Genomic DNA, 21,715 nt, shown 5'->3' on the forward strand with positions numbered 1-21,715 from the left:
CCTGGTGAATTTTGACAGATGCGAGTTAATGGTTGACTTCCACTTTATGGATCCTTTCTTGTATTGTTAAAATTACTCACTCTTTTTTACATCACTAGTAAAAAATTGTTCTGATTTGAAATACTGGTAGCCGTACAAGCGTTATGGCGCACCGGAAACTGAGATGTTTGAAACTCCTGCCAATTGAAAGCATTAGACTTTCACCTGTAGCTGCTTTTGGGCATTTTTAGCTGGACAAATTCAGAACAACGATATCAGGATGCCTGCTAAGATAAAAGTTCGCATTGTAGCTGCTCGAGATCTCCCTGTAATGGATAGATCGAGTGACTTAGCAGACGCCTTTGCAGAGGTAAGAAATTTCTTAAAAATCAATAACTCATGCATTTTTGTTTATATAATATTCCTTTTGAATTTTTAAATATGTTGTTACATGAAATCATTTCAACGAGGAAGCCTTAAAGAGTTGTATAAACTAACAGAAGAGCTAAATTTTGCGTTAAAACCATTTCTTGTATTAGGTTCGTCTTGGTAATGTGCTGTATAAGACAGATGTGTGTAAGAAGTCACTCAATCCTCAGTGGAACTCGGAGTGGTTCAGATTTGAGGTATAAACTTCCATTGTTAACAATGATGGATATGATTTATCATAAAAAATAATTTTTTTGGAAAGCTTTAATTTATCATAACTGATCATCTTTTGGCTAGGCTGATGATGAAGAGATTCAAGATGAACCTCTGCAGATCAGGTATAATGAATAGTTGTGTAAATGAGTAACATACAGCTGTAGCTAGTTGATTCTGCCTAAACAGCCACCTCTATAAGACAGACACATTCCTTTATATGAGCTCTTAAAGTTAGCCCTTTAACTCCCAGATAAAATTTGTAATTCTCCTTACTGTCAACCATACAGTTCCTATAATGTTTGTTCTGAGAATTAAGTATTGTATCAACTGATTATCCCCAAATTGATATTTTTCTTAATTCTCATCACTTATCTGGTTGATATTGTATTGATATTATAAGGAGAAATTCTGTCTTGGTCACTCATGGTAGTTAAAAGGTTAAGTGTTGGGAGTGTTACTGCTTGAGGGTTGAATCTTACCAACCTGACCTGACTGGGCTAATAATGGTCAGGGGCTATTTCTAGTTTTTCGGGCATGCTGCTCCCCTTTGGATGGGGTGGAGGGAGGCACAGTGGTCTTATATGATTAGTGCACTGGACTTAAGGTGTAGTGGTTTGGGTTCAAGACCAACCTTGCTCCTAAGGTCTCTCTTCTTCCCTTCCTTTTGGGAAGAGAGAGAGAGGAAGGGAAGAAGAGAGACCCTGGAAACAAGGTTGGTTCAAGATCTGGCTGGGTCATTGTGTTGTGTTCTTAGTCTTAAAACTTTAGTCCACAGTGTCTCTCTCCACCCAGGATTATAAATGGGTAACAGTAAATCATCAGGGAAGTCTGAGGGATATCCTTTTGATAGACTGATCCAGGTGGAATGAGAAATGATCTTCATTGCAATGCTTCATGGGGATAGGCTGTGGCTGGATGGGTCACTTGACTTGAGTACAGAATTTACCACCAGATGGGATGCTAATCCCCTTCCTTCCATCTCCCCTCCCCCCTCTCACCTCTCACATCCCCCTTCCCTGTCACCCTCATCTCATGGGTAGAAAAAGACACCACAAAATGAATCCAAAAATGGATTAATCTTGATCAGGGTTGGAAAAAAAAGATGTCTTTGCATGCAGTTTAGTTTGCTGAATAATCTGAATATTAGCTTACAGCACCTACAATCAGTTAAGAGCAGCACAATTTTTAACTTTGATTGAAAACCTTACAGGTACTAGAAAAGTAGTTCCATATACGTGTATGTAGGTGTATTTAAAATGAATTTCACATTAAGTTGTGATTTATTTTAATTTTTCTGTTATCCAGAATCATGGACCATGATACTGTCACTGCCCATGATGCTATTGGAAAGGTGAGTTTCTTTCTTTATTGTGGCTCAAAGGTGCAACCCTTTTGGTTGCCATGATGTATAAAAAAAAAAGTGGCTTCAATTTGATTTCTTTTCATTACTATATTTGAATTTTTGCTAAACTTTGTGTTTTTCTCCTTTTTTGTCCTAAAATTAATTCTTTACTAGATGTCCTTATAAAAATCCCATTTTTTCCCTGGTAACTGAAATGTTATTCCAAGAGAGAATTTTATTATTTTATGTCCCCAAATGGCCATTTTAAAAACAGTACTGTTGGGTGCCTTGTTGCAATTTTTCTTACATAAGCTGTGAAATGCAATTAATACAAGATAGCACTGCAAATGGAGATGGGTATGATCACCATTTTTCTTTTTTATCTCTTTTTTAAGGTAAATATAAGTCTAGGTCCTCTGCTAACACAAGATCCACCAGGGAGTATTGATGGGTGGTTTCCAATTTATGACACAATGCATGGTATGTTCTTTAGTTTTCCAAGGAATAATTCCCTGAAATACCTGCAAAATATTTAAATCATAGTCCTTACAGTGGACTTCTTGTTTCACTCTGAGGTAGGGCTACACTCAAAACGTCAGCTCTGAAACTCTTTGTAGTGGCCAATTTACATTATCAACTCGAATGATAAAACAAAATTGTCGTTTTACAGCAGACGTCTGCCAAATATGTGATGCATATTATTTACAGCCTTCCAACCCTTTGCTCCCTAGGAGTGACAAGTATCTAATTTCTCCTTGCAATATCACCCCAGAAGCAAACATTAAGGTCATGAGTTGTGAGAATGAAGGAAATGATCACCTACTAAAAGAAACTCTAGACTGTTAAACAAATTCTTCTTGAGCATCAACAGCTTAGGAAATGAAAGGAGAACAGTATATAGAATATGGATACTGATTCTAGGGTATAAAAGGTTAACCAGTAACAACTTCTGTCAGTAGTATATTTAAATACAAATATTGAAACCAAAAATAAAATAATTATGATCTTAGTAATGTGCAACTATTTTAGAAAAACTTAATATTTATTTCTGAATTTTTAGGCATTCGTGGGGAAGTGAGTGTTATTGTTAAAGTGGATTTTTTCGTTGACTCTAACAAGTTTCGACAGAGTTCATGCGGTGTGCAGTTCTTCTATAGTAAGTAGAATTCTGAAATGATACAATTCTTGCATAATTCCACAGAATGTACAGAAGTAGATGCCAAAAGACAGTGAAATTAGTATAAGTAAGTTGATTAACAAATCCCTTTATATATAATATGAGCAGACAATTTGCTCGTATTAATTGGCCAGAAATTACAGTAAATGAATACAACCATTTTCAGCAGACCCAAGCCTTAATGTTCATTTTAACTAAAATTTGTCTTGCAAGGTTATGATATAATTAAAAGTATGAGAGAGGTTATCTGAATTTAATTGACAGTATCTAAAAATCACTTATCAAGCCCTAATCTTGCAAGGATATTTCCTGATTTCCTATTAGTGATGATGTATCAAATTCAAGAATGCTAGCAAGGGTGTCTCAAAACATTACAAACTTTAATGTAGAGGAAGTTGTTTTTTCTTCTTGTCACAAGCATGAGACAAAGAAAACTTCTGAGTCCCCATGAGAAATCGAACCTCAATCCTTCAGATTCTGTGCTCTGATGCTTTTTTCCACTGAGCCACAGAGACTCTACAGTGAGAGAGGTCTATTATGAAGTTCATATGACACAAGTCCTGCATACTTAATAAATTATGTATTTGTATCTTATATTTGTATCTTATATCTTATTGCTTCTTTTTACTGTATGAAAAAATGTAATTTAAGGTAAAGGGCATCTAATTAGCTTGCTATATTATGCCCTTCTCCATCCTCTTATCTTACTTGTAATTATTCATTAGACTCTAATCTGTTGAAATGGAGGAAAAATAAATACCAAAAAAATACAGTTCAAAATAACTAAAATGAAACATGCATGATTCCCTGTTACTCTGAGTTTCGTGCTTACACCAAAAAAGTTTATATATATGTCAGCAATGTCAATAGCCTCATGTTTGTAAATAGAATAAGAGAGATGTAAGGGCATTGGAATGCAGAATCTGAAGGTCTGAGGTCGATTTTTCATGAGGACTCACAATTTTTTTCTTTGTCCCACACTCATGACAAGACTAAAAAACAACTTTCTCTATTTCTTTATGGAGTTCAAAAAATTAAAAACTTACTCTCTCTTATTCTATTTATAACAAACTTTGTATCACAGTGTAAAATTTGAACTCTATATTTCAGCTTGTTCTGTCCCATCTGGTCATAAAGCTCTAGCTATTCATGGTTTTGTTGAGGAGCTGGTTGTTAATGATGATCCAGAATATCAGTGGATTGATAAGATCAGAACACCAAGATCTTCTAATGAAGCACGGCAGAGACTATTTACCAAACTTTCAGGTTCATGAGAATCACTGATCTTCTGTTAATTGTAAACACTTCCACAGACTGTCTTACGGGGAAATAAAATATATATTTAAACTTACATATATTTTGTGGAGTTGGACTCACAAAAATTATTGAAGCCAGGAGTTTCAATAACGTTTTCCACGAGCGACTGCTAGAGGTATAATAGGTTGCTTTGCCTGAAAAAGAAACTGTAAGGCCAAATGAAACTCAAGAGCCTGCTTGCAGGCCAAACAGATAGCAGTAAGATGTGTTTTAAGCTGTGGTAGACTACCAGATACTGGCTTTTATTGAAATCCCTGAGAAGTAAATACTTTTGCCACAAAGGACTCTTTGTTCATACTTACTTATAACTTACACTTAACATTTATTAGGTTATTGAACAAACTAATCATAAATGATCAATTAATACAAATGCAGAGAATTAACCTTCCAAAGTGTAATTATGTATTATTTTTTCACTGCAAAATGACCAAGACTTGATCACCAATTTTTTTCTAAATAGGAGAACTGCAAAGAAAAATCGGTCTTAAAGTTTTAGAGACTGGAGGAAATGCTGTTATTGGGTAAGATGTTCACTTTTTACAAGAAAGGAAGTTTTTGTTGAGTTAAGATATGGTGCTTTAACTTAACCCTTTCACTTCAAAGATCTCATCAGTAATAAAGGGAGAAGAGAATTATTCTCCCTTATTGACTCTCTCATACAATTTTAATAATGTTCGTCGGAGAATCTGGTATTGGATCAAATAATAATCCCCACATGATATTTTTTGTTATATTCCCATCACTTGTCTGCTTGATATTACCTTGATGCTGTAGGAGAAATCTTGTCTTGGTCATTCTTTGGAGTCAATGGTTTAAATCTGCACATGACTTGTTTTTATTATAAGTTATAATATCTCAGCTAGTGTACTGTAATGCCCAGAGTGTAGCTGGCATGGGTTTATTGTTTTCATCTTGCTCTTTCACTTTCTTTTGGTCAGTTATCGGCAGTGTTTTGACCTGGAGGGTGAATATGGAATTGTAGTGCGAGGTATTGGGACTGCTGTGACACTAGCCAGTGTTCTTACTGCAGTGAGTGCCAATTCACGCCCATCAACACCTGTCCATCCATTAACTTCATCAGGAGAAGTTGGTCCTGGAAGCCATGTCTCAGACTCAGGGTGAGTTGCTCAGTGAAGTGTGATGGTCCCTTAGTTTATAGCACCCAGTAATCTTTCAGGAGAAGAAACTTTTGATATGTTATGTGCATAATCAATCAATTCAGTTGGAGGTTACCTCTGAGTTTTGTGTGCTTACTGTGCATGGACCTTGCAATCTGTGAAAAATCAACACAGTAAGATACAGCAATCAGTGGTAGACAAATAAAGGGGGTAAGTTTCTACTGTAGAGAAACTGCAGTTGTGCTTTATCAGTGGAGGTATTACTGACAAGACAGTTTGGTTTTATCAGCTGACAGAGTTGTTAAAATGTAAACAGGTTCAGGGAAAGAGTTTCTGAAGCTGATGTTTTGATCAAATAGAAGAATTGTGGATTGTGTGTGGTTTATACATAGAAAGATGATGCCACTCTGTTGGTGTAAACATGGTAACATGGAGGACATAAGTTAGAATAAATTGATGAATGAAAAGCATCTATTGATACTGTAGAGATTAAGAGTACTGATTTTAATGATATATTTTTGTTCTGGAGTTTTACAATAATATCTCTATAGATGGAAATAAGTGGGCCACATGGAAAATTTTTTTGGCCATCTTTCACTCTCTCTCTCTCTGAAATTTCAGCCTCCACCACCTATGATCATGATAATGATGTTGATGCAAATTGACCTCTTTCATTATGGCAGGCATGATAACATTATCATAAATTCTTTTATTTTCTTAAAAATGAGTATTCTTGGCCTAATGCTTTGGACCAAAAATTTTGTGTTTTTAAGCATGTTACCAGTAATCGGAGACTAGAAAGGCGTGATTTTACATGATAAATGAAAGAATATGTGAGGCCCATAATTTAGAGTTAAGGTTTGTGTGACATGCAGTTTTTGATAAAAAATTTGTTTCCAGGTTTATCTTCCCAGAGACACAGCAAAGCTTACCAGTTCCATCTACTAAAGTTGTGACTCCCTCCCGTCGCCGTGTTTCATCTTCTGATTCTGATACAATACCAGATTCTCCCCCAAAAGGTAAAATATATTCAAATATAATATGCATGGGCTCCTGATGGAAATTATGCCATAAGAGGATTTTTTTTCAAGAATTGTGAAACTTATTTTGAGTGTTACATGATACTGTGAAGACAATATTTTACATACCTGGTTTTTTGTTCATATTTAGACCGTGTCGCTCTTCTGGCAAGCAGTGCAGGAGTTGATGGTAGTGGTAGTAGTGCGGGGGGAACTTCTTTTCCCAGAGCTAAGGGAATTTGGCAGTCAGTCATTCAAAAACAGAAAACTGTGGAAGATCTGGTAATTTTACTACTAAGAATGTTAAGTAAAATTTAATGAGAAATTTGGAAAATATTAGATTTGTACTTCTCAATGACTTATTAGGGGGCTATGTTTTTTTTATTTTGTCAAATGAACATGGTCAGAATAAGCTGAGAAATACAATTGTTTAAAGATACATTTTCAGCCTCTCAAATGCACTTAGTGGTTTTTTTTTCTTCTCCTTAAATTGGGAGTGCAAGGAAAAAATATTTGCAGAGTGTGAGTTGCATTTAACATGCAGGACTGATTTACATGCAGCATGCTATAGATATTTTTTTCTGGTCATGTATGATGCAAGATTGGCATCTGCCTTGTGCCTTTCTACTTGTGAGTTATGTGTTGTGTACACTTGATACTTGTGGCTCTTCACACTTATATGCATCAGAAGAGTGCACAGTACAAAGTGACTGGAATTTCACAACATGGATGTTTGATGCATGATGATGCCCGTTTGTATATTAGACTGAATTACAGACTGGACCAATGAACTATAATATCTTGTAACCCTCAAACTAACAGAAGGGATTAAATATAATTATCTTTCTCCCCAATATTAAAACAATTTCAAGCAAATGCTGGAAGATGATAGAAAAACATGACATGTACAGTTAGAGGGTGTCATCTTGAACTAAAATCAAATTCTCTTCTAATATCACCCCAACATAAGTATCCTTGTTCTCCATACTCTTCTTAATACATTTCCCTTGGCACTGAGAAGGAGAATTTGTATGACAATCAAAGCTTCTAAGGGTGACTATCATTTCCGTTATTCTCATGATCTTAATGAATAATTCAGTAGCATAACTGAAAGGAGAAATTAGATACTGGTCACTACTGGAGTTTAAAGGGTTAAGTTACAACCTGTAAAGGAGTTTATGCAATTCAGTGGGGAAATTTAAACATGGTATTTGGAGTTAAAATCCCCAGACATGGATGATGACTTCTGAGGTATATTATTTTACAGTGATTAATAAAAAGCAAAAAATATATTCATCTTTTAGTATGATACTTTAAATTTCAGGAGTTTCCTTTCTTCACCATCACAAAATTCCCTCCTGGTTTCCTGAGGCACATTGGTGGAGTTGTAACTGCAAGATCTGTGAAGCTTCTGGACAAAATCAATCATCCAGGTACAATTTGAAAACTGCAATTCAGAGTATAACAAACAAAATCTCTTAAGTGTAAAATTTTCTCTACCTTTTTTTTTTTCAGCTTCTGAATTGCCATTTCCTCTGAATAGCTAATTTATCATACTGCAGCCATAGAGCATTATCTTAGTATATAATTTACAGTGAACTGCAGTGTAAGTTCTGATATGGAATATTAGTTTGATTTCCTGTCTTACAGATGAACCAGAAACTCGTGATGCATGGTGGAGTGAAGTGAGAATGGAAATTCGATCTCATGCCAGAGCTCTTGCCTGTCATGCCGTGGTGGGATATTATGAAGTTACTAGCATATGGTGAGCTATTTTAACCCTTTCACTCGCAAGATCTAATTAGTAATTCTCCTTACTATCTGCCATACAATTCTTATGATGTTAGTTCAGAGAATTTGGTATTGGATCAACTAATAATCCCATGATTGATATTCTTCTCTATTCTCATCACCTGCCTGCTTGATATTGTATTGACATTGTAAGGAGAAATTCTGTCTTGGTCACTTAAGGGAGTGAAAGGGTTAACCCTTTACACCCTAACATCAGTGTCCATGTTCCATGCTCTTCTCTATAAATTTTGTTTGACATGGACAAGGAGAATTAACTTTTAACATTCAAAACTTCTTAGGCTGGCAATTATTTCCTTCAGGTTATTCTCATGATTTTAATGAATGATCCAGCAGTACTACTGTAAAGAGAAGTGAAACGTTGGTTACTCTTAAGGTTTACCCCTTGAACTCCCAAGATCTGATTGTTAATTCTCCCCTCTAGGTGCTTCACATTTCCTTGTAAATAAGTCATGAGAATTTTGTGTTAGATCAAGACTACTAACCTCTACCTGACAAGTTTGAGTATTCTCTTTACATGTTGGGTGGATAATGTGTGGATGTTACAAGGAGAAGTTACTTGTTAATCACTTGTGGGAGTTAATGGGTTAAAGGGTTTAGTCTTCTTCAGTACTTTTCTTTCTCTCTTTTCTATGATATCTGTTGAACTTTCATTCTGTGACTATAACTATCATGATTATTGATACAGATGTTTCTTTGCAGTGATGAGCTGATAGTGCTGTCAGCATCAGGAACAGCAGCATGTATAGACCTACAACTGGCTACAGGAGAACCTACTGGAGTTGGTCTTGGCATTCTCTGTATGTGTATGGTTACTTTAAGTGTACATCAGTAGAAAAACACTTAAGTTAGCGAAATTCACAGACTGATAGCATAGTATTTTGGGCTAAAATTAATGTTTTAAATGCCATGATTAGTTTAGAGTGCAGCTGGGCCTTACAATGAGCAGCAAAACCCTAAGCGCACTCTACTACCTTTTGAATTTTCCTATAACTTTCACTTATCCCCTCCTCTCCTCCATTTCAATATTTACTAGAGATAAGGAGGGGGACTTTCTAGAGAGGAATTGGAAGTTAGATTTCTGTTCATTATACTAAGTAGAGGGTTGTTGGCCACCCAGCAAGAGTAGACATGTTGACTTCTTTTGCCACTTACCAAGCAGAACCACACATAATGTACTGATAAACAGCTTTGATGGGAAAAGAGCAAGCCATATTTAATGATTCTGGCTTACAGGTTTTGGCAGCTAGGAAAATTGCATTGAAGGTATTTTCTTGTATCCTAGCTTTTGTCTTCACCAGCAGCTAGCACTGCCTTCAATTCTAATTGCCGAACATTTGTTTAATTTCTTATTAGCACCAGTTGCAGAAAAAGGCTCAGCTGTACCATCAGGTTTGGCAAGTCACACAGAAAATGTAGACCCACTGCAAGTGGATGTAGTAGATCATGATGGGTGAGTAGAATTGTCAGCTTGGCAGAATTTGACAGGGATGCTGGCTGACAAACTTTAGACAGAAAAGAATTATATTCCCTCTGAAATGATCTAACACATGCAAAAGGAAACTTTTAAAACCCTTTATTATGGTCAAGAGATGATTTAACTTGGCAACTTATGTCACTCAGTCTGTTGGAAACTTTGTATATGCAGTTTTTAGGGTCCTAGAGATTCATCAAGAAAGGTAGATTAGCAAATAAAAGTGAATATGATTTTTCTTTCTCACATTGAATAAACTCAGGTTGACATTTGGTGATGACCCCATGTCTACCTCTCCTGGACCTGGCTGTTCAATGTGCCACATCCCTTATTCTGATGTAGACTTACCATTTCCTATATCACTCACAAAATGTCAAGTTTGTAGGTAAGGCTCAGTAAAGAGATGATAAGATTGCTAACAAAGAGGGTTAACATATTCTCATTTTTGCATCAAGAATCTTACTGTGCATGAAATAAGCCAAGATTGTGGGGAATGTGGGGGCTTAATCCTTTAACTCCCAAGATCTGATTATAAATTCTCCCCTCTAGCTGCCACACATTTCCTTGTAAATAAGATACAAGAATTTGATGTCAGATCAAGATTTTTTCATAATAACTTTGATCTGATAAGTGTGAATATTATCACGACCTGTTTGCTGGATAATCTTAATTTATTGTAGGGAGAAGTTACTTGTTAATCACTTCTGGGAGTTGAAAGGTTAACCATTTTACCCCCAGGAGTGATCAAAAAGAAATATCTCCTAATAATATTGAATAAAAAGATATTCAAGATAAAGGGCGATGGGAAGAGAGGAAATTATAAATTTGGGAACATTGTTTGATTGACACCAAATTCTTGAGGCCAATATGTATGTATGGAGTAGTCAGTGCAGAGAATTGATATTCTGATCTTCATTGTTGGGTGTTAAAGGGTACCAAATGGTTGGTGCATTTAACTCTTTGAAAGATCTGGCCTGCAGACCCGGTCTTCATCATTATGTTGTGCAAGCAAGACTCACTTTACCTCTCTCCACTCAAGAGTATAAATTGCTCATTTACTATTGATCAGGGGAGTTCAACCAAACCTGTGGAAAAATGAGTGGTATCTTGCCATGAACTGTCTGTATCCAATCCTGGCAGTGTTAGTTGTAATATTCCCTTGTATGGTATGATAAGAACACTCAATGGTACACTTTATTTTTATTAGCAATCACTTTTTTGTAGCTTTTAAACAACATAATCTTTTTTTTTCACACAGACTCAAGAAAGTTCCTGATGTAATATTTGCCACAACTGAACCACCAGTTGAATCACCCATTGTTGGCAGAGGTTGTCTACTCCAGGCTCGGTAACCATTTTGCACTTTTTTTAATTAACCAGATTTTAAAATTTATTGGATGAAAACCAAATTATACGAGATACCGCAACAGAATTAACTTACTGAGTAGTTTAAATAATTGATTTTAATAATTATATTAATAAAATTTAGGAGTTTCTGTGATTCTCAGTGCAGGAAGAGGAGATGTGAACTGTAAAATATATTTGTCCAACAGTACAATTTGAGAGACAAACTCTGGTTTCATTGCAGCATATCTCTTAAAGCAAGTTAGCTGCCAATGTTGTTATTTGTAGACTTGAGATATTAGGGTATAACCAGTTGTCATTATGTTAACTTACTCAGGGGTTAACCTTCACTGACTGTTGTTATGTGGGATGCTTGTGGCAAACCACTTAAAAAAATTTGCTTGTCTGAGTGCTTTCATAGTCAGATATGGAAATCATCCACATGCTTTTTGTGAAGTTGAAAACTGTCACATCACCTACCGGTATTTGACATGCATGATGTCTTTATTTTGGTACGAAAGTTAATCAGAAAAGCTCATTCAGATTTCCCAATGCAAAAATGATTTCCCTCCTCTGAATTACTACATTCTCAGTTCTTATTACACATGACATTCCTTAGCACTTTTATCTGATGCCTTATGATTCTTAGTCAGCTTCAGGGATCAGTGATATTTGCAACTTATCTTTAGTTCACATTTCACACGAACAGCAGCATTCCATGTAAATGTCCTCAGACATCTTGTTGATATCACATTGAATGAATAAATTGTAGACCACAAAGATTGTTTCCCATGGTCCTAATATTATAGTCTTTGATGATGTTTATTATCTGATCTATTCCAGTGTTTGTAGAACAAAAAAGAAAGAGAAAGGTGAAGCCAATGCAGATATTGTTAGTACTGTAAGTAAATACACTGCTTAACAGTTCAAAAACGTTTTTAACCTGTGGCTCATGATGTCTCTTCATACTCAGTGTCATTTGGCATGTCACATTGAACCTTTTGATCTCAAGAGTGACCAGCATCTAGTTTCTCCTTACAACATCACCCCTGAATTATACAGTAAGGTCATGAGAATAAAGGAAATCATCTCCAACTTAAGAGGCTCTTGATTGTAAAACAAATTCTCCTTGTCAGTACCTAAGGAAATGTATAGATCTCAATATGGAGAATATGCATACTGATGTTAGGGTGTAAGTGGTTATTAAACAATTTAATATTGTTTTATGTATATAATTGTTTAGGGAACTAGAACAAGGGATAAATTTATAGTTATTACCCAGATATCTTCCAACCAGTTAATATCTTGTCAAGGGAACTGTTTCAAAGGAGATTGTATTTTGGTTCCTTGCTTTACTTCTTGTACTTTATTACTGTAATCATGACATTGCCTCTCTACTTCCAGATCTTACCATTTCTAGAGTATGAACTTCACCAACAGCTGTTAAACAAACTTAAGGTAAGCTCAGCCATGTGTTTGAAGTTTTTTTGCCAACATCAAGTTGGATTGAGACTTCTTTGGACAGTCATAATGTACTGATAAAGCCTTGAGCATCTTTTTCCTTACTCCTAATATCAGTTAATAGGCAAATGGTGTTTTCTGTTCTTATATCTTAATTACTTGTTTTACAGGTTAAGGGGATGAATGCATTGTTTAGACTTCATCTCCAGATATCAGTAGGAGAGAGCCTGATCATTGGAACTGCAGTAAGCTCTTTGTTTTTTTCTAATAATAGCAAATAACTATTGATAGAGGAAATTAAGAGAGATGAGAGCCCTTTGCAGAAGTGATGCCCTTGACACTTGACCTTCACTTAGGAGGTTCTTGTTAGTCTTGGAACAATCTCTACTGTCATCATTGTAGTGGCTGTCACCAGTAGCGCTGTGTTAATTGTGGTTATACACAAGTTAAGTGATCTCACAGCTTACAGTTTATGGTCTGCTCCAACTTGTGTAGCATCCTGCTCTACAATGTTCTTCCATTATTTACAGCATCTTGTCAGCTACTACTTTCCTCTCCTCAGCCTTCTGTTTATCATAGCTTTGAATAGTCTTTTCCAAACCATTCACTTGATTCAATAATATTGGACATAGATTTAGAGGATTATTTGAATTTTAACAAAGTGATTTGTTCAGTACAACAGAATTTAAAGAACAATTAATTTCAATAAATCCTTGACATAACAAGAAACCTTGAAAGCTGCTTTTGCTAAGAGTTAAGTTTTTATAGTAATTTCAAAGTAAGAGTATTATTGAAAACGTAATATTTGGTAATTCTATTGCACCTCCAGTAACTGGTGTTCATGTTAACTTGTACCACTTTTGGTACTGAGGTTCTTCATTAAATTTTTTCCTCTCCAGTCCTCTACAGCAGTTTTTCTGGCAGCTTTGCCTACACCACCATTACTGAAGATTACTGGACGGGTATGTTACTCAGTCATTTCATGCAGGTGTACATCAAATGTTTTACATTGTATAGCATTATTGCCTGATACATGATTGCAAGTTATATTGCCACCCATGTTGTTCTCTATACATTTTCAATGGTGCGGATAAGGAGGATTTGTCTAACAATCAAAAACTTCTTGCATTTGTGATCATTTCCTTTATTCTCATGACCTTAATGTGTAATTCAGGGGTGATACTGTTGGGAGAAAGGAGATGCTTATGAGGGTAAGGAAGGGTGTAGCCAATCCTAAGGTTTGAGGGTGGGGTGGCTCATCAGTATGACATGGGTCATTGTATTGTATTGACAACCATGGGCAATCAACAAACCTAGTAGTGCTTAACTCTTTTAGCCCCAAAAATGATTAAGTTGCAACTTCTCCTTGAAATTCCGCCATGTTATCCTGAAAACAAGTAAGGAGAAGAGACAGTCCAATCATTTAGAGGGTATTATGTTTGTAACACCAAATTCCCCTCTTACTTACATGGAACTGTATGGTAGTCAGTTGGGAGAAATTTGGATCTTGGGGCCTTAGCAGTTTAATCCAGAGATCAAGGGGATTCCTCTTTAGCACAAATGTTTTTCATTGATACATTATACAGAGGACAAAGCTAAGTTTAGCTCTATCTTGTTTTGTCATCTACAACAGCGTCTATCTGCTGAAGAAGATAAAAGAATTGCTGAGATCCAGAAACAAATTGTGGAAACAACCAACAAGAACAGGGCCACTTTCCAACTTACAGACACTGTGCATTTAGTAAGGATTTTAAACTCTTTAGTTCCTAGAAGTGATTGACATGTAACTTCTCCCCGAAATATCCCTACATTACCCAGCAAACAGGCAGTGAGAAAACTCAAATTTATCATGTAGAAGTTGTTATCTTGATCTGTTACTAAATTCTTGTTACAAATTCACAATAAAATGTGTAGCAGCTATGGGGAAGAATTAACTATCAGATCATCCCAGTTGCATTTTTTTGTGCACCTGTGATCCACCCCACATCAAGTGCATCAAAACACCCACAGCCAGATAAAGAGCCTTGCTGCTGCTGCTGCTGCAAAATTGCGTTTAAGTTTTTTGCGAGTTCTTCTTGTAGCTTGGAAAACTCCTGAGTAGAGTCATGCATACTTTGTTGGATTGGACCTATCAACTTGATAATTCTCAAAATGTCTAAATCATTTTTTTTGAAAAATGATTAAGAATTAACAAATTGATTCTCAGATATGGGAGTGGTATGTAGAAAGAGTCTAAATTATGCCAATGGTTTTTGGTGGGTTGGTGGCTGAGGTGTGAAGAAGGAAAGTAGGTGTCTGTTAGCTACACTGATTTATAAACATCCTCACCTTATTCCATTTGGTCTGTAATTTCCATAGGTCACTTGAGTGAGTTGTGTATGCAGCTTTTTCTTAGTAGTATTGTTGTCTTTGTGTCGCAACTAAAGACGAGCATTTTTAGGTGCACAATTACTCACATGCATTGGTTTTTTCAAAGGCTAGCTTTGTCGTTGGTTGTCTAAACAACAGATAAAAAGTAACATAACATATAGCAGCAAATTCTGTCCGTGTTAATTCTCAATATCAAGTGAAAACTGAATCCAATCATGACTATGGTATCTTATTGGCATTCCCAAAGATGATAACCAAGAATACTAAAGTGGATAGATCATTTATTAGTGTTGCCCCTTGACTTCAGAATATTCTCCTGAGTTCAATATGATCTATTTTTAGTTTGAATATATTTTTAAAAAAACTTTTAACTATTTTCTTTTAAGGAAGGCCACAATACTTTTCATTTTAAGTCAGTTAGTCCAGATTCATTAATAATGAAAAAATTTAATATGCATCGTCATGCACTGTTTGAGAAGCTATTTTTAAAACTTTGAAATTGTAATTTTCAAGCCTTTCTTAATGTGTTATTTCAATCTGATGTTGTAATAAGGCACACTTGAATATGTGACTGCATAGAACCTGGGTAGTATAAATCTCTTTTAGTTATTAATAATTATTATTATTATTGTAAGTTGTTATTTTAATTAAATATGAGGAAATTTTACTTGCAGCACACTCCTAAAGCAACACCACCCCCCAGTCCATCACAGAATGCTCAGTCTGTTCTCGTGGCTGATATAGACCTGGATGAGGGTCCTAAGGCAGAGTTAGACTTGTGCACAGGGTCCAAGGATGCATATGTTGTAGAGGTAAGCTGGATGTCAGGGCTCTCAGTCCCAGGGTTAACCTAGTTGTATTTATTTTTGTTCACAGTGCTCCAAGCTGCAACAGAGTTTGTTGTATTCAGCAAAAATTGTGTCAACCAGATATATCGCTCAACCCTTAGACTCCCAGAAGTGATAAGCATGTAACTTCTCCCCATAGTAACTGTACAACATTCAGCAAACAGGAAATAAGAATACTCAAACTTATCAGGTAGAGGTTGTTATCTTAGCTTGATCTAATGCCAAATTCTCATATTAACTAATTTACAAGGAAATGTGTCACAGCTATAGCATAGAATAGACAATTAGATCTCTGGATTTCATTGGTTAAGTCATTAATTTGGCCACCCATGTTCCAAGGTCACATAGCAAGCTTTAATGTTATTATTTCTTAGTATGTGTGACCTAAAGTTAAGCAGAGGTAAACATTTGTGTTGAATATCATACATACATCATCATTTTCTTTAATTTGTACAAGTTTGCTCCTTTGTTTCCTTGATTGTGCAACTACTATAACCCATGAACCTCGTCAATACTTTAATTTTTGGTATTTCCTTATTATTCTAAAATTTTGGAGGCATGTCTGCACACTTTTAGAACATAACATCTGCTTTTTAGGTTGATGACAAGAAGGATGAAGATGTGGTGGCTGTTTTGTTGGATGAGCCAGCTCCTGATGGTAAGTGTAATGTATAGACACATAGACAAGGATGAAATTAATATGGAAGCAGCCTAAGTCATGCTCAGCATTCTTGATCTTACATATGATCCTCTGCTACATATAAATTTGCATGCATGAACTTAGCAGCAGCTCTCTTATGGCTAGCATGTGAGATCAAGAGGTGGGGAACTGAGTTTTGGACAGTCAATTTTTGTGTTCTTGAGTAAGACACTATAATTTGTAATAGCTTCAGTGGCCCTTTGCACGGTACTATTATAATAATAGCATCAACAATAGTCTTAACCCTTTACACCCAAAAATTAATATTCATATTCTCCACTCTAACCTCTCTATTTCTCACATCAAGTCTTGGTTTACTAACAAAGGTACTGGCACTTTTGATTGTCAATGTATCTTTTCAATTTGATTAATGCCTTCCCCTTCCCAGGTTGTTATTCCTGCAATACTGAAACACTACCTGGTGCAGTTCATCTCAAATCAGGAGTAAAGGTACAAGTTAGAACTATCAAATGTGCCGTTGTGTGTCAATTACAATAGGCCATTTTACAGTTGTGTACTTGGTTGCCAAGCCTTTGATTTGGAGTGAGGCCTAGGGTGACCTTGTTGTGATAGTGACCAGTATCTAGCTTGCATGATAACAAAATAATTTGAATTTGAAAAGCAGCAAGGTTTGTATCATAACAAGGTCAACCTTAGCCTCACTCCTGTTCAAAGGCTTGGCAACTAAGCACGCAACCATAAAAATGGACTACTATGTTGTTCTACTGTATGGCAATGATAGACTTTATTTCTGGAATTGGTCTAATTAGATGATAACAGCAGTTCAGAGAAAAGCACTGAGTGATGAGGACATAAGAACAAATCAGCAGTTTGCCAAGTTGTTTGAAGACACAATAAAGGTTGGTACTATACTGGTGCTTTAATCTACTTTATCTCTACCCATGTATTAGTTTAACATCTTTGTAAATATTCACCATCTCTTGGTGGAGTTTTGGACCATCACTCATAGCCAATGAAGTTTTTATTTCATTTTCTTTCTTTTAGCACCTGGAAGAAATGGTTGTCTGTTGCAGGCAACCCAAAGTGTCTGAGTCAGTTAAGGCTGCATTTGTACAAAACAGAATTTTGACTTTTCTTTTTTATAAAAAACACAAATTCAAATGCAGCCATGGGAAGCTTGTATTCTTTGTTCATTTTCTACTTCGTCATCTGTCACCATCATAGAAATAGGCAACAAGGTCACCTTCAGCCTCACTTCAAAAAAAACAGAATTTTGACTTTTCTTCTTTATAAAAAACACAAATTCAAATGCAGCCATGGGAAGCTTGTATTCTTTGTTCATTTTCTACTTTGTCATCTGTCACCATCATAGAAATAGGCAACAAGGTCACCTTCAGCCTCACTCCAAATCAAGGCGTGGCAACTAAGTACGCAACTGTGAAATGGCCTATTCCCATGCACGTGTTCACAACCATTTTGATTTTTGCTTTTCAGAGTTTCTGGTTCAAGCTTCGTAGCAGATCTCCATGCTGTCTCTCAAATGTACAATTTGATATTGAAATACCAGAAGATGACAATATTCAGGTAACTTTAATTTAACCCTTTAGCCTCTAAGAGTGACTAGCAACTAATTTCTCCTTGCAATATCACCCCTGAATCAAACACGAAAGTCATGAGAATAGATGAGATGATCACAAACTAAAGTAGCCTTTGATTGGGAAACAAATTCTGCTCATCAGCCTATATCATTCAATATCATTCTTTACCCAGGTGGCCGTAACAGGTGTGGCTGTTTCTATAGGGGAAAGAGATAGTGATGAAGGACATATTTTGAAGTTAAAAAGAAACATATTAAGTGACAAATGTAAGTAACATCTAAGTTTCATTACTGATTCAGATATGGAAAGTTTGAGAGAAAATTAGGACTGAACATAGTTCTTGGAGTCACAAGGGACCTCAAACAAACCACAACAGGTGACAAGGAAGTGGCAAAACAAAAGATTTATTGAGCAGAACATCTGCATGTGTGTTTCAAACTTTGTACATTTTTCAGCAATCTTCTGCAAAAAAATTTCTGTGGTCTGAGAATGTAAACCCTGACAGAAAATTATTTAAGTTTCCATTTGCTGCTCACATGGTTATGCTGAAAGTGAGCTGTGGTGTTGTAAGAGATGGTAAACACATCCAGCCATTCATGAAATACTAACAAAAAAATATGAATTATTATTAATTGATATCTTCCTCGACTGCTAATTATAAGGTCCCTATTGCTAGCCCTGCCGAAAGACACTGCAGACATTTTGGTCAACAACAGATACACCTGGAGCTCTATGTTACAGTAGTTCTAATATTCCTCCAGTCTTATCCTCCAAAGTATTTCTTATTTATTTCCTAGTTCAGTTATTGATTGCTGCATGATCTCTTTTCAGCCCGCTCTTTGCACTCTGAAAATATGATGGAATCTGATGATTTACTTTTTCCCATTGAGGAGGTGGTGGACAATGCAGCAGTGGAGAAACTAAAATCAGAATCAGGTGCTTTAAAGTGAAAGAAACTAAATTTCTTCTATGTACTTCCCAACTCTCACACCCAAAGATCATACACATCTACTTCATGGTAGCATGCTCCTGACCACAAATTTCTCAAGCCTAGTGAAAAAACGTACACTTCTCTATTTCATTTTCTTAAAATAGATTATGAAAGATAGGCATATATCTATGGGAGAAAGCAAAAGTCATAGTTTGTAATTGATTATAGTTTCCCCAATACATATGAATGTAAAGGAAAGAATGCTCAGTAAATGTTTTGTTAGAACTGTATACATGCAGAATATCTTTAAAAATCATCTTCAGGGTCTTTTTTATATGATCCTGTACAATCAAGCTTCATGAGTTTGAATAAAAAAATTAAAGCCCTGGCTTATATTTCAGACCATGTTCAACTACAGTGCTTCAATATTTTCAGCTTTGAATAAGTGCTAAAATATTTTGCATTACAGATCCCATTTCCAAAAGACGGCTTGATTATCCTCTATGTGTAAAAACAAAGGTAAGCTAGCTATAGGTAATTCATACCTGTTGGTTAATGGCTGTCATCCACCATGAAAATAAGTGATCTACTTTTCTATTTCAATGAGTGACTTTCATTTTGACAATTATTTCCATTCAAGTTCATTAAAAAAAAAAAAGGAAAAAGAATTTGTTATTACAAACAATTTTGATGATATTTTTCAGCAGGCCCCATATCGCCCTGCAGTGGAGGTGACATCAATGTCGTACTTACCAAATACACAAATTGAATGTTACCTTGGCAACATCAACTTGTTCTTAATAAGAGAAAGTCATACAGTACGTGAGGTAAAGACAAAGCTTGGTTGCTATTTTAATGTTCCAATTTTTGTTTCAATATTATGATCCTATGGTGAATATAAAAGTAATCTTCAGAGTAATAAACACTACTTGAGCAAAGTGAAAATAAGGCTTGAAAAAAAATTCAGGCCTGTACTGGTCATTATGATGGTTCCAAATAAACTCACCGCTCAAGTATTGTTCATTACTGCAAAGATCGCTTTATATTCACTTCCTTATCCACAGTTCACATAATTATATGATTTTCATATATTCACAGTCACCTATGATCTTCTAATCAATTGTAAGTTCTAAACTTCATATTTCTCTTTTCAGAATGGTGGTTTAAATGTATTCATGCAAGCATTTGTCGCTGAGGCTCAAGCAATTCTAAGAGCACATGTCCTAGCCATTGGAGGAAATGCTCTGGTGTCCTACCAGTTAAATGAAATTGTTTTATTGGATAATCCTCATAAACATCAGGTGGAGTTGATAAATTTTTAACCCAATTATAATTGTAAACACAAGGCACATTGTCATAGTGAAGGAAAATGTTATCACATCACAGTGAGAGCCACATTCTCAGGATGAAAGCAAATGATGCATCAGACAAGCTTGCTTGATGACAAAATCTTTTACTTTTATTGTTGCCATGACCTTTGACCCCTGAGAGTTACTAGCATCTGATAACTCCTTACAATATCACCTCTGGAAATATCACATTAAGGGTTTTGAGATCAAAGGAAATCACCAACTAAAGAAGCTCTCCACTGTTCCACAAAATCTCCATGATAGCACCTTAGCAATTGTGTAGGGATCAGTATTGAGAATGTGCATTCTGATGTTAGGGTGTAAAGGTTTAACGTAGTTGTAATTGATTTTTAGGGACAATGCTTACTTAACATAAGTGGCGATGCTGTCAGGGTATTTTATGAGGATGAAGACATATTGGAGACATCAAGTCGAGGAACACCTCGTAAAAGAACTGTCTCATACTCGGAAGCCAATTCTCAAACACCAATCCATCTTGTACGGCAGCGATCCGTCTCTGCCTCAGAAACTTCCACTAACACACTGATAGCATATGATCCATGCTATGGGACAGAAATATAGCACATAAAGCCTTGTAAATACCAAGCAAACTTAGAAGGGTGAAGTAGAGTTGGCTGGCTAAACATTCTGTTGTGTTTGCTCCTGGAACTCTCGCAAGATTTAAGGCTCTTATGAGTCAGCTCAAGAAATGTTTGTTTTGATGTACAAGATATAGACATTGGAGAAGAAATGGCAGCTTTGGAGTACTGAGAGAGTTACTTGGCAGGAGTACCATTTCAATTTGAAATATATTCAAAACTGGGCTAGCTTGCAACACAGAAGACTTTACATGAAAAACGTAGAAATTAGAGTTGTTTCTCTGGAACTGCCATGCATACAGCAGCAAAATTAACCTATTGACTCTGAAGCATTTTGCCTGCTTTTGCACAAATTATGACTTTTAGGAAACCCCTTTTGGTTGTGACTTCAAAGAACAATTATTTAGAGCCCCTCCAGATTTGTTGATTAAATTAAAAGTTATTTGCAGGCATTGAGATGATAGTTTCTTGTTAAGTATCACATGATGAAATCTCAATAAAATCAAGATTAAAGATGAACATCACTGAAGTGTTTCCTTTGTGTATGTAAACATGCCTGCATATGGGATGACCAGATTGAAATTTGTTGGGTTCACACCCAAAGAGCTTAACTTTGCTCTGTTATTGATCCCAAAAAAGTTGTGCCTCTCTCTTAACCAATCAGATGCAAAACC

The 21,715-nt window shown here is 35.8% G+C and overlaps 1 protein-coding gene across 2 annotated transcripts; it reads left to right on the top strand.

The window, feature by feature from the left end:
- The first annotated feature begins 26 nt into the window (after positions 1 to 26).
- Positions 27 to 21,560, top strand: LOC131778919 (C2 domain-containing protein 5). 2 transcript variants are annotated; one of them, XM_066170546.1, is made up of 33 exons: positions 27 to 349; positions 519 to 605; positions 706 to 746; positions 1,930 to 1,975; positions 2,362 to 2,446; positions 3,027 to 3,122; positions 4,254 to 4,409; positions 4,921 to 4,981; positions 5,399 to 5,578; positions 6,479 to 6,597; positions 6,749 to 6,879; positions 7,922 to 8,030; positions 8,248 to 8,362; positions 9,109 to 9,206; positions 9,763 to 9,859; positions 10,143 to 10,265; positions 11,139 to 11,228; positions 12,068 to 12,125; positions 12,629 to 12,682; positions 12,856 to 12,930; positions 13,585 to 13,647; positions 14,319 to 14,426; positions 15,730 to 15,867; positions 16,501 to 16,561; positions 16,992 to 17,053; positions 17,374 to 17,463; positions 18,059 to 18,148; positions 18,335 to 18,428; positions 18,994 to 19,098; positions 19,563 to 19,612; positions 19,798 to 19,920; positions 20,248 to 20,394; positions 20,797 to 21,560. In XM_066170546.1, the coding sequence occupies exons 1-33, from the start codon at positions 260 to 262 to the stop codon at positions 21,022 to 21,024; spliced, it is 3,270 nt and encodes a 1,089-aa protein (XP_066026643.1). In that variant the 5' UTR covers positions 27 to 259; the 3' UTR covers positions 21,025 to 21,560. The 2 variants fall into 2 exon arrangements, with proteins under 2 accessions (XP_066026643.1, XP_066026644.1); XM_066170547.1 differs by having other exon boundaries at positions 19,801 to 19,920.
- Positions 21,561 to 21,715: the final 155 nt, after the last annotated feature.

This window comes from Pocillopora verrucosa, chromosome 8 (assembly GCF_036669915.1).
Source record: "Pocillopora verrucosa isolate sample1 chromosome 8, ASM3666991v2, whole genome shotgun sequence".
Taxonomy (NCBI): Eukaryota; Metazoa; Cnidaria; class Anthozoa; order Scleractinia; family Pocilloporidae; genus Pocillopora; species Pocillopora verrucosa.